This window comes from Nerophis lumbriciformis, linkage group LG26 (genome assembly GCF_033978685.3).
Source record: "Nerophis lumbriciformis linkage group LG26, RoL_Nlum_v2.1, whole genome shotgun sequence".
NCBI lineage: Eukaryota > Metazoa > Chordata > Actinopteri > Syngnathiformes > Syngnathidae > Nerophis > Nerophis lumbriciformis.
Window position 1 is genome coordinate 13,580,001 of NC_084573.2, and position 13,978 is coordinate 13,593,978.

The following is a 13,978-nucleotide window of genomic DNA, read 5'->3' on the forward strand; positions in this document are numbered from 1 at the left end:
TCATACCTGCCTCTCCCTCCAGTCAGTGCAGGAGTATTACTACCTGCATGCTGTGGACTGTTTGCTGTCTCCAGTTTTTTTGTTTGCTGGTTCCTGTTCACTTGTTTTCCTGGTATCCTGGTATCCTGGTTCCTGGTTTGTGTTTTTCCTGCATTTTTTGGACATTAAAAGTCATGTCTTCCTGTATCAAGCCTGCCATTAGTGATGGGTTGATGAGGCGTCATGAAGCGTTTCGACACATTGCAAAACTGTATTGATACTGTGTCGATAAATACTGACATCTGCTGGACATTAAAAATCCCTACAGGCAACCTATGGACCGACTCAACTGACACTGATTTTATGCCCTAGTACAGGGGTCACCAACCTTTTTGAAACCAAAAACTACTTCTTGGGTACTGATTAATGCGAAGGGCTACCAGTTTGATACACACTTAAATAAATAAATATATTGTCATTTGTAAGTTACACGTAAGTGTGATTTAAACAAGAATAGCTAAATAAATAATTTTATATATATATAAAAAAATGGGTATTTCTGTCTGTCATTCCGTCGTACATTTTTTTTCCTTTTACGGAAGGTTTTTTGTAGGGAATAAATGATGAAAAAAACACTTAATTGAACGGTTTAAAAGAGGAGAAAACACGAAAAAAATTAAAATAAAATTTTGAAACATAGTTTATCTTCAATTTCGACTCTTTAAAATTCAAAATTCAACCGACAAAAAGAAGAGAAAAACTAGCTAATTTGAATCTTTTTGAAAAAATAAAAAAAATAATTTATGAAACATCATTAGTCATTTTTCCTGTTTAAGATACATTTTAGAATTTTGATGACATGTTTTGAATTGGTTAAAATCCAATCTGCACTTTGTTAGAATATTTAACAAATTGGACCAAGCTATATTTCTAACAAAGACAAATCAGTATTTCTTCTAGATTTTCAGAACAAAAATTTTAAAAGAAATTCAAAATACTTTGAAATAAGCTTTAAATTTGATTCTACAGATTTTCTAGATTTGCCAGAATATTTTTTTGAATTTTAATCATAGTAAGTTTGAAGAAATATTTCACAAATATTCTTCGTCGAAAAAACAGAAGCTAAAATATTTATTATTCTTTACAATAAAAAATAAATAAAATAACTTGAACATTGATTTAAATTGTCAGGAAAGAAGAGGAAGAAATTTAAAAGGTAAAAAGGTATATTTGTTTAAAAATCCTAAAATCATTTTTAAGGTTGTATCTTTTCTCTAAAATTGTATTTCTAAAAGTAATAAGAAGCAAAGTAAAAAATAAATGAATTTATTTAAACAAGTGAAGACCCATCCATCCATCCATTTTCTACCGCTTATTCCAAGTGAAGACCAAGTCTTTAAAATATTTTCTTGGATTTTCAAATTCTATTTGAGTTTTGTCTCTTTTAGAATTAAAAATGTCGAGACCAACTTACTAGTAAATAAATAAAATTTAAAAAATAGAGACAGCTCACTGGTAAGTGCTGCTCTTTGAGCTATTTTTAGAACAGGCCGGCGGGCGACTGATCTGGTCCTTACGGGCTACCTGGTGACCGCGGGCACCGCGTTGGTGACCCCTGCCCTAGTATATACAATAATATAAACCAAGTCATTGTATTTCATTTAGGATTATTTCATATCTTCATTTAAATAAAAATATATTTTTATCTTTTTTAGATACAGTCAATAAATAATGTGAACATGTATCATAACATGGAAATCTAAGAGAACGTGTTGTGGATGATTGTGGACTGGGCATTTAATTTTTTTTTTTTTTTTTTTACACATTTTTATAAAAAGAAAAAAAGAAAAAAGTTTTTCCGACGTATTACATTTTAGACGATTTCTCTTCTTAGTTATTATTTCTCCGGCTGTAGAAAAGAGCCGCTCACAGGGCACAGAGGAGGCGTCAGTGCGACACAGTTGGCGTATCGGTCACGTGACCAAAACAGCTCATGATCGGTCACGTGACTTTCTAAAAGCGGTACGCGCACCGACACAGGGTTTTGCTCTATGAGCTCGACGCATGCGCCGATGCATCGGTGTTGCCGGACCCATCACTGCCTGCCATCTTGGGGTTCGTCACCACCTAGAATATAAAACATGTTTTCAGTTATTTCACCTTTTTTTTTGTTAAGTACATAACTCCACATGTGTTCATTCATAGTTTTGATGCCTTCAGTGACAATCTACAACGCCGTGTCAAACTCAAGGCCCGGGGGCCAAATTTGGCCCGCCACATTATTTTACGTTGCCCGCGAAAGCCTGGAAATAATATGCGTTAATAAAATGCCTAATCTTTTCTTACTAAATATATGTATTTCCCTTTTGACATTAAAAATCATGTACTGCATGCAATTGTATATATTTTAAATATTATATTATGTATTCCAAAAATATTTGTTGTTAAAATAAAGAAATAGTGTTCTTAAATATATGCCTGACTTATGATTTCAAAACAAATTATCAATCAAATTGTAGGCTGTAAAATTGACAATAGATTTCATGGTTAAATTCATAGTACAGACCAAAAGTTTGGACACCTTCTCCTCATTCAATGTGTTTTCTTTATTTTCATGACGATTTACATTGTAGATTGTCACTGAAGGCATCGCAACTATGAATGAACACATGTGGAGTTATGTACTTAACACAAAAAGGTGAAATACCTGAACACATGTTTTATATTCTAGTTTCTTCAAAATAGCCACCCTTTGCTCTGATTACTGCTTTGCGCACTCTTGGCATTCTCTCAATGAGCTTCAAGTACACCTGTGAAGTGAAAACCATTTCAGGTGACTACATGAAACATGCAAACTCCACACGGAAAGACCTCAAGCCCAGGGATCGAACTCAGGACCTTCGTATTGTGAGGCACATGCACTAACCCCTATTCCACCGCGTTGCCTCCATTCCATTTCCTTAATAATAGGGAAAATTAATAAGAAAATCACTGGGGTGACTTTACCAAAAACTATACTACGGCAGATCATTTACCGTATTTTTCTGACTATAAGTCGCAGTTTTTTTCATAGTTTGGCCGGCTCCAGTGCAACTTATGTTTTTTTCCTTCTTTATTATGCATTTTCGGCAGGTGCGTTTATATTTACATCTAACGCAATTTCCCAACTCATATGGAAACGGGGTTTGTACTTGATTAATCCCCGAGGGGAAATTAAGATTTTTTTTTGCACAATCCCTTTCAAGAGCAGACAATTGTAACAGGGAGTAGTGTTGTAACGATACCAATATTTTGGTACCGGTACTAAAGTTCAGGAATGCTTTGAAAGTACCGTATTTTTCGGACTATAAGTCGCACTTTTTTTCATAGTTAGGCCGAGGGTGCGACTTATACTCAGGAGCGACTTATGTGTGAAATTATTAACACATTACCGTAAAATATGAAATAATATTATTTATCTCATTCACGTAAGAGACTAGACGTATAGGATTTCATGGGATTTAGCGATTAGGAGTGACAGATTGTTTGGTAAACGTATAGCATGTTCTATATGTTATAGTTATTTGAATGACTCTTACCATAATATGTTACGTTAACATACCAGGTACGTTCTCAGTTGGTTATTTATGCCTCATATAACGTACACTTATTCATTTATTTTATTTATTTATTATTTTATTTTATTTATTTTGAATTGCCTTTCAAACATCTATTCTTGGTGTTGGCTTTTATCAAATAAATTTCCCCCAAAAATGCAACTTATATGTTTTTTTCCTTCTTTATTATGCATTTTCGGCCGGTGCGATTTATACTCCGGAGCAACCTTTTTTTCTTTTTTTTTTAGCCGTTTTTTCTTTTTTAAAGTGTCATCCATCTGAATTTTACATATTTTTCCAGTAAAATAATTACATATCTTGTGACTATAAATGTGAGATGTGATGGGGTTCTCATCTTAAATCAGTACACTGCAAAAACTGAAATCTCAGTAAGATTAAATATCTCAAATAAGGGTGATATTTGCTTATTTTCTGTCTGATAAGATAATTCTTCTCACAAAGCAGATTTTAGACTTAGACAAACTTTAATGATCCACAAGGGAAATTGTTCAACACAGTAGCTCAGTTACAATGATGGAAAGTGTAAGGATGGAAAGGACAATGCAGGTATAAATAGACTAATATAGCGATAAAATATCTAACATATATACGAATATATACATAATGTGTACAAAATAATATATATACAGATATATTATATTATGTCTATAACATATGTACAATAAATACCAATGACCATGTACAATATTACAGTATATACAGTATATGTGACAGCAGCAGCATAAAATAGAGAGTAGATCCAGCAAGAAATAGACATTATAAACAAAGAGAAGTAGCTAACATAATGTTAGTTTATGTTAGTGTTTTACTTGTTTTAAGTGTTTTGGTCCTAAATGATCTCAGTAAGATATTACAGCTTGTTGCTGAGATTTGATGACCTATATTGAGTAAAACATGCTTGAAACTAGAACATTAACTGTTGCAAAGCTGTGTCATCAACACTCACAAGTATAAAACTGCTTTTTTAAAGTAATAATTTCTTACGTCAAGCATGAAAAAAAAAAATCATGATGCAGAGCGCATATCATTATGTCAAGATAATGGCACTAGCATTTACTTAAAGGCCTACTGAAATGTGATTTTCTTATTCAAACGGGGATAGCAGGTCCATTCTATGTGTCATACTTGATCATTTCGCGATATTGCCATATTTTTGCTGAAAGGATTTAGTAGAGAACATCGACGATAAAGTTCGCAACTTTTTGTCGATGATAAAAAAAGCCTTGCCTGTACCGGAAGTAGCAGACGATATGCGCGTGACGTCACAGGTTGTGGAGCTCCTCACATCCGCACATTGTTTACAATCATGGCCACCAGCAGCGAGAGCGATTCGGACCGAGAAAGCGATGATTTCCCCATTTAATTTGAGCGAGGATGAAAGATTTGTGGATGAGGAAAGTGAGAGTGAAGGACTAGAGGGCAGTGGGAGCGATTCAGATAGGGAAGATGCTGTGAGAGGCGGGTGGGACCTGATATTCAGCTGGGAATGACTAAAACAGTAAATAAACACAAGACCTATATATACTCTATTAGCCACAACACAACCAGGCTTATATTTAATATGCCACAAATTAATCCCGCATAACAAACACCTCCCCCCTCCCGTCCATATAAACCGCCAATACAACTCAAACACCTGCACAACACACTCAATCCCACAGCCCAAAGTACCGTTCACCTCCCCAAAGTTCATACAGCACATATATTTCCCCAAAGTTACGTACGTGACATGCACATAGCGGCACGCACGTACGAGCAAGCGATCAAATGTTTGGAAGCCGCAGCTGCATGCGTACTCACGGTACCGCGTCTGCGTATCCAACTCAAAGTCCTCCTGGTAAGAGTCTCTGTTGTCCCAGTTCTCCACAGGCCAATGGTAAAGCTTGACTGTCATCTTCCGGGAATGTAAACAATGAAACACCGGCTGTGTTTGTGTTGCTGCAGCCGCCCGCAATACACCGCTTCCCACCTACAGCTTTCTTTCTTTGCTGTCTCCATTGTTCATTGAACAAATTGAAAAAGATTCACCAACACAGATGTCCAGAATACTGTGGAATTTTGCGATGAAAACAGACGACTTAATAGCTGGCCACCATGCTGTCCCAAAATGTCCGCTACAATCCGTGACGTGGCGCGCTGACGTCATCATAACGAGACGTTTTCAGCAGGATATTTTGCGCGAAATTTAAAATTGCACTTTATTAAGCATGTGTTGCAATGTTAAGATTTCATCATTGATATATAAACTATCAGACTGCGTGGTCGGTAGTAGTGGGTTTCAGTCGGCCTTTAATTTAAGAATATTTTTCAACATATTGAGCAAAAAGGTCTCTTTTTTTTTTCTACCAAGAAAAGTGCACTTGTTATTAGTGAGAATGTACTTATTTTAAGGTATTTTTGGGTTAATTGAAGTCAGCTAATTATACTTGTTTTGGAAAGTCTTGACAAGCCGAATTTTCTTGTTCTATTGGCAGATAATTTTGCATAGTTCAAATAAAATACCCCTAATTTTTGTATTTTTTGTTGTTTTTGAACACTGACTTTTTGCAGTGTAGATTTTTCTCTCCAGGTGAAATCAAATAAACAAAGAGTTCATCTAAGTTCATTAAGCTCTTCATTTATACTGCTATTTTCTCCTTGCAGGCTCTGGCCATGGGGATGATGACGGAGTATTATCACTACATTTTTACCACCCTGGTGAGTCGACTGACACTTTCTTTTTTTTTCATGTCGGCGTGATTAAATGATGTGTTTTTGTTGTTGTTATTGTTGCGCCGCTCCATTAGTAGAATTGCTCGTCCAATTCCCGGTCTGTTTACCCGCGGTGCGTTTGGTCTCTGAGAATAACTCACGCGGGTGCCCCGGTTCAAAGACGACTTCCAATTATTTAAACCTGAACCCTCACCCGACATTGTTGTGATTGACAAGGTTGAACTTTCCCGGCGCAGGCGGCGTACTATAAATATTACCCGCGCCAGTGTTAAAACGCGCTCGACTTCAATGGATTTTCCTAAATCTGCGCCAACCCCTCCTCACCCAGACCCACGGTCAAGAACCTCGAGAGGAGGAGACAAAAGCGATTCAGAAGTATTTTACAGCGCTTCTGACAGCGTTTGCTGTTTGATCAGGCTTCTACAAAGACGGCCGCAGATGAAATGCGCAGCACTTTGACTGAACTCCGGAGAAGAGAAGACAACAACGAGCTGGGCTAATAGCCCTGAGTCGATGATTCTGTCAGCCATTAGGTCCATTAAAACCCTAATAATAAACATTGTGTTGCCTAAACACATTCTATAAGATCGCGGTTGGACAAGGCTGACCTAGAAATGGAATAACTGAGTCGGAACACAGTATTCTGACAGAAACATTTTAAAAATACATGTAAACACCTCGAACGGTTCTCAAACTTTCATGAACATATCCAAGCCCTCCACTCTGAGACAGACCCGTTCGTCCTAACTCTGTAACAAACGCACCCAGGTACTCCAGGTGTCACTATTTAAAGAGTCAGCTGGGAACAATGATCCATCCATCCATCCATCTTCTTCCGCTTATCCGAGGTCGGGTCGCGGGGGCAGCAGCCTAAGCAGGGAAGCCCAGACTTCCCTTTCCCCAGCCACTTCGTCCAGCTCTTCCTGTGGAACCCCGAGGCGTTCCCAGGCCAGCCGGGAGACATAGTCTTCCCAACGTGTCCTGGGTCTTCTCCGCGGCCTCCTACTGGTCGGACGTGCCCTAAACACCTCCCTAGGGAGGCGTTCGGGTGGCATCCTGACCAGATGCCCGAACCACCTCATCTGGCTCCTCTCGATGTGGAGGAGCAGCGGCTTTACATTGAGCTCCTCCCGGATGGCAGAGCTTCTCACCCTATCTCTAAGGGAGAGCCCCGCCACCCGGCGGAGGAAACTCATTTCGGCCGCTTGTACCCGTGATCTTGTCCTTTCGGTCAAAACCCAAAGCTCATGACCATAGGTGAGGATGGGAACGTAGATCCACCGGTAAATTGAGAGCTTTGCCTTCCGGCTCAGCTCCTTCTTCACCACAACGGATCGATACAGCGTCCGCATTACTGAAGACGCCGCACCGATCCGCCTGTCGATCTCACGATCCACTCTTCCCTCACTCGTGAACAAGACTCTGAGGTACTTGAACTCCTCCACTTGGGGCAAGATCTCCTCCCCAACCCGGAGATGGCACTCCATCCTTTTCCGGGCGAGAACCATGGACTCGGACTTGGAGGTGCTGATTCTCATCCCAGTCGCTTCACACTCGGCTGCGAACCGATCCAGTGAGAGCTGAAGATCCTGGCCAGATGAAGCTATCAGGACCACATCATCTGCAAAAAGCAGAGACCTAATCCCAGAGGTGGGTAGTAACGCGCTACATTTACTCCGTTACATCTACTTGAGTAACTTTTGGGATAAATTGTACTTCTAAGAGTAGTTTTATTGCAACATACTTTTACTTTTACTTGAGTATATTTATAGAGAAGAAACGCTACTTTTACTCCGCTACTTTTATCTACATTCAGCTCGCTACTCGCTACAATTTTTTATCGATCTGTTAATGCACGCTTTGTTTGTTTTGGTCTGTCAGACAGACCTTCATAGTGCCTGCGTTTCAACAAATACAGTCACTGGTGACGTTCACTCCGTTCCACCAATCAGATGCAGTCACTGGTGACGTTGGACCAATCAAACAGAGCCAGGCGGTCACATGACCTGACTTAAACAAGTTGAAAAACTTATTGGGGTGTTACCATTTAGTGGTCAATTGTACGGAATATGTACTGTACTGTGCAATCTACTAATAAAAGTTTCAATCAATCAATCAAAAGTGTGAAGGAAAAAAGACCCTTTTATTTCAACCGTACATCCCGTCAAAAGCCTAAAGACTGACTGCACAGTTCCTGTCTTCACAATAAAAGTGCCGCTCCATCGCGCCTGCGCTTTCAAAACAAGAGTCTCCGAAAGCCAGCGCAAACAAGCTAGCAAGCTACGGAGTTTGCCGCCAATGTATTTCTTGTAAAGTGTGTGAAAACGAATATGGAAGCTGGACAAATAAGATGCCAAAAATCAACCACTTTCATGTGGTATTAGACAGAAAGGAGGAACTTTTTTCTCCTCCATTTGAAAACGTGGACGCTATCAGCACTACTGTCTGATTCCAATCAATGCAAGTCATCAGAATCAGGTAATACACCAACTTATATTCTTGTCTTCATGAAAGAAAGGAATCTATATGTGTTAAACATGCATGTATATTCATTAAAACACCTTTAACATGTAAACAAAAACGGCAAAATAAATAAATATAAATTATATACTGTATATATATATATATATATAAATAAATGTGTGTATATATATATATATATATATATATATAAATGTGTGTGTGTGTGTATATATATATATATATATATATATATATATATATATATATATATATATATATATATATATATATGATATGTGTGTGTATGTTACTCATCAGTTACTCAGTACTTGAGTAGTTTTTTCACAACATACTTTTTACTTTTACTCAAGTACATATTTGGGTGACTACTCCTTACTTTTACTTGAGTAATAAATCTCTAAAGTAACAGTACTCTTACTTGAGTACAATTTCTGGCTACTCCACCCACCTCTGCCTAATCCTTCAGCCACCAAACCAGATCCACTCAATGCCTTGACTGCGCCTAGAAATTCTGTTTATAAAAGTTATGAACAGAATCGGTGACAAAGGGCAGCCTTGGCGGAGTCCACCCCTCACTGGAAACGTGTCCGACTTACTGCCGGCAATGCGGACCAAGCTCTGACACTGATCATACAGGGAGCGGACTGCCACAATCAGACAGTCCGATACCCCATACTCTCTGAGCACTCCCCACAGGACTTCCCGAGGGACACGGTCGAATGCCTTCTCCAAGTCCACATGGGAACAATGAATCAATTAAAATACCGTATTTTCCCCACCGTAGGGCGCATTAAAGGACTCATATTAGTATTATCCTTGTGGTCTACATAACATGTAGTCCCTCCAGGATGCGCCGTCTTATTTACGTGGCTCACCTTCGACAGCGTCTTCTCCCCCGTCATCTTTGTTGTAGCGGTGTAGCGTGCAAGGACGGGAGTGGAAGAAGTGTCAAAGGATGGAGCTAACTGTTTTAATGACATTCAGACTTTACTTCAATCAATAACAGAGCAGCATTTCCTCATCAGTGGCTCACTAGTGCAACAACAAGGCCGGAAATGTGTCCCGTGAAAAACCGTCCGACCAGAACTGTAATAAGTAAAGTTCCTCGGGTGAATAATGTAAACTCACAACACCGGTAGGTTTTAGCTCTTTCATGGTGAGTTTACTGACAGATATAAGTAAGAACTTTACACTATATTAGAAATGGCAACAGCGGAGGATAAATGTCCCATAGCAAGAAGATAGAGAAAAAGAAGAAGCTTATGGACTACGGTGGCGGACGTGCGCACATTTTCAGGACTTATGCAGATCGCAAATAAAGATCAGCAGGTACCAGAAGGTAAGAAAAGGTGCTTTTGCATAATATTGCGAAACAAAACGCCAGATAATGTACACACACCATAATAATACTGGTATGTTGAAGCACAGTATAATCCATCAAACGGTGCGGCTTCATAGCTTACCAAAGTCGTACTAAAACAAGTTGATAGATTTTTGAGCGCCATGTTCTATATTTTCAATGGAACATATACAATGTTGGTGTTGTTTACTTGGGTCATATTGCAGTCTATACATATCTCCTATGTTTGACTGCAATCTACTGGTCAGACTTATCATTTCACCATGTACCAAATAAAATAGCCTCGAGGTCGGTAAAACAATAATTATTCCGTAAATTAGGCGCACCGGGTAATAAGGCGCATTGTCAAGTTTTCAGAAGAAAAAAAATGATTTTAAGTGCGCCTTATAGTCCGGAAAATACGGTACTTTCTTGTCTTACTAAATGTTCCTTCAATTTTTAACAGAAAACAATGCAGGTATCGCATGACATCGCATACCTTTTTAAACTTTAATATTATCCAATATAGCAAAACATATATCCTCATACTTGATATATAGATTTTTGAGAACCGTGTGTAATGTTCTATATGTTCAATGGCGCATATAACATTTTGGTGTTTACTTGAGTCATATTGCAGTCTACACGTATCTCTTATGTGTGACTGCCATTATATTGCAGTCTACACGTATCTCTCATCTGTGGCTGCCATCATATGGCAGTCTACACGCATCTCTTATGTGTGACTGCCATCATGTTGCAGTCTACACGTATCTCTTATGTGTGACTGCCATCTACTGGTCACACTTATTATTTCACCATGTACCAGATAAAATCGGCTTCGAGGTCGGTAAGCACACCGATTATTCCGTACATTGGGCGGGTTATAAAGTGCACTGTCGAGTTTTGAGAAAATGAAAGGATTTTAAGTGTGTCTTATAGTCCGAAAAATACGGTGTATTTATTTGTAGTTTGTAAGATAAGAGGACACAGTCTGGTTTGACCAGAAAATCCAAAATAGTCCAATTTTTTTTTTTTTTCCTGGGAGTAGAAGCCCTTTTATGTTCTCTTAGTGCAGGCTGAGTGTGCAACACTTTGAAATACCCTCGGTCCTACAGCTGTATATTTTGCTCGCCTATTTACTGTTGTAGTGCATCAAAATGACTGCTGTGGTTAAAGTCACGAAAACAACAGACTTGTTGTGGTCTAAGGCTACTGAGTTATGGTACGAGTATACCACTGTGCACAAAAATAAAGTCCACGCTTGGTTGTGGAAGAACTTGGCTCAACCCCGTCAAAGACCTCTGACCCCCATGAATGTTATTCCGGAGACGTGATACAAATCCTTCATTGAAAATGTTGAATAGTTGCACATTTTCTTAGTTTTTACAACTACGGTAAGCAAAATAGTGTTCTCATATTGTTGTACAGCAGGTGTGTCCAAAACCTTTTCCAGCAAGGGCCGCATACAGAAAAGTTTAAGCCTCTAGGGGCCACTTTGTCACCTCTCCCTGGTTGCCAATCAGGATGCTTTTGGGGACTGGATTATTTTGCTTTGTACCTCAACGTACCTTTTGCGCTTTATACGTCCGTTTTCCATTTGTGCACCTGCCTTTCCCTGGTAAAGATTTATTTTCTGCACTTGCCTGCCGTCTCTGCATCCCGGAGTGCGTAACATAACAAAAACGAATACAATGTCGTTGAATCAATTATTCTTATTACTACTCTTTATCAATATTAGTATGATTATTACAAACCCCGTTTCCATATGAGTTGGGAAATTGTGTTAGATGTAAATATAAACGGAATACAATGATTTGCAAATCCTTTTCAACCCATATTCAATTGAATGCACTGCAAAGACAACATATTTGATGTTCAAACTCATAAACTTTTTTTTTTTTTGCAAATAATAATTAACTTAGAATTTCATGGCTGCAACACGTGCCAAAGTAGTTGGGAAAGGGCATGTTCACCACTGTGTTACATCACCTTTTCTTTTAACAACACTCAATAAACGATTGGGAACTGAGGAAACTAATTGTTGAAGCTTTGAAAGCGGAATTCTTTCCCATTCCTGTTTTATGTAGAGCTTCAGTAGTTCAACAGTCCGGGGTCTCCGCTGTCGTATTTTACGCTTCATAATGCGCCACAGATTTTCGATGGGAGACAGGTCTGGACTGCAGGCGGGCCAGAAAAGTACCCGCACTCTTCTTTTACGCTGTTGTAACACGTGCTGAATGTGGCTTGGCATTGTCTTGCTGAAATAAGCAGGGGCGTCCATGAAAAAGACGGCGCTTAGATGGCAGCATATGTTGTTCCAAAACCTGTATGTACCTTTCAGCATTAATGGTGCCTTCACAGATGTGTAAGTTACCCATGCCTTGGGCACTAATGCACCCCCATACCATCACAGATGCTGGCTTTTGAACTTTGCGTCGATAACAGTCTGGATGGTTCGCTTCCCCTTTGGTCCGGATGACACTATGTCGAATATTTCCAAAAACAATTTGAAATGTGGACTCGTCAGACCACAGAACACTTTTCCACTTTGCATGAGTCCATCTTAGACGATCTCGGGCCCAGAGAAGCCCGCGGCGTTTCTGGATGTTGTTGATAAATGGCTTTCGCTTTGCATAGTAGAGCTTTAACTTGCACTTACAGATGTAGCGACAAACTGTATTTAGTGACAGTGGTTTTCTGAAGTGTTCCTGAGCCCATGTGGTGATATCCTTTAGAGATTGATGTCGGTTTTTGATACAGTGCCGTCTGAGGGATCGAAGGTCACGGTCATTCAATGTTGGTTTCCTGCCATGCCGCTTACGTGGAGTGATTTCTCCAGATTCTCTGAACCTTTTGATGATATTATGGACCGTGGATGTTGAAATCCCGAAATTTCTTAAATTGCACTTTGAGAAACGTTGTTCTTAAACTGTTTGACTTTTTGCTCACGCAGTTGTGGACAAAGTGGTGTACCTCGCCCCATCCTTTCTTGGGAAGCTGTTTTTATACGCAATCATGGCACCCACCTGTTCCCAATTAGTCTGCACACCTGTGGGATGTTCCAAATAAGTGTTTGATGAGCATTCCTCAACTTTATCAGATTTATTGCCACCTTTCCCAACTTCTTTGTCACGTGTTGCTGGCATCAAATTCTAAAGTTAAGGATTATTTGCAAAAAAAAAAAATGTTTATCAGTTTGAACATCAAATATGTTGTCTTTGTAGCATATTCAACTGAATATGGGTTGAAAATGATTTGCAAATCATTGTATTCCGTTTATATTTACATCTAACACAATTTCCCAACTCATATGGAAACAGGGTTTGTACATTATAAGGCTTAGCACACTCAAAATTTTACCATTATCATTCTTTTCTGCACTTGCCTGCCGTCTCTGCATCCCAGAGTGCGTAACGTAACAAAATCTAATACAATGTAGTTGAATCAAATTATTCTTGTTACTATTCTTTATCAATATTAGGATGATTATTACATTATAAGGCTCAGCACACTCAAAATCTTACCATTATTATTCTTTTCTGGTGTCGCGGGCCAATTAAAAACTATCTGCGGGCCTCACTTTGGACACCCTTGTTGTACAGGATGTCAGAATAGGACTGCATTTGGTCTTTATCATCAGTGGGCTGGCTATGTGGCAGGCTTGAAGGCCAACTGCTGTACGCTGGTAGACAGCCAACGCACCATGCTGCTTTCAGGTACTGGCAGCAAACATTGACCGTGGCGCTCCATTCTCTGCTGCTCCGTCAACGCTGTTGTCGACTCGGATGCCAGAAAGCAGGACAATCGGGTCGTCCTTCCACTTTTGTGTTTGATAAATGGCAAA

At 39.2% G+C, this 13,978-nt stretch overlaps 1 protein-coding gene across 3 annotated transcripts in view; it reads left to right on the forward strand.

Annotated features, from left to right (window-relative positions):
* Positions 1–13,978, forward strand: part of LOC133623876 (glutamate receptor ionotropic, kainate 2-like) — a 333,817-nt gene that overhangs the window by 134,271 nt on the left and 185,568 nt on the right. For 2 of the 3 annotated variants that reach the window (XM_061987340.2, XM_072916258.1), the window contains exon 5: positions 6,240–6,293. In XM_061987340.2, the coding sequence (XP_061843324.2) occupies positions 6,240–6,293 (54 nt within the window). Of the gene's footprint in view, positions 136–6,239; positions 6,294–13,978 lie in introns of all 3 variants that reach the window. The other variant, XM_061987341.2, reaches the window with a different exon arrangement.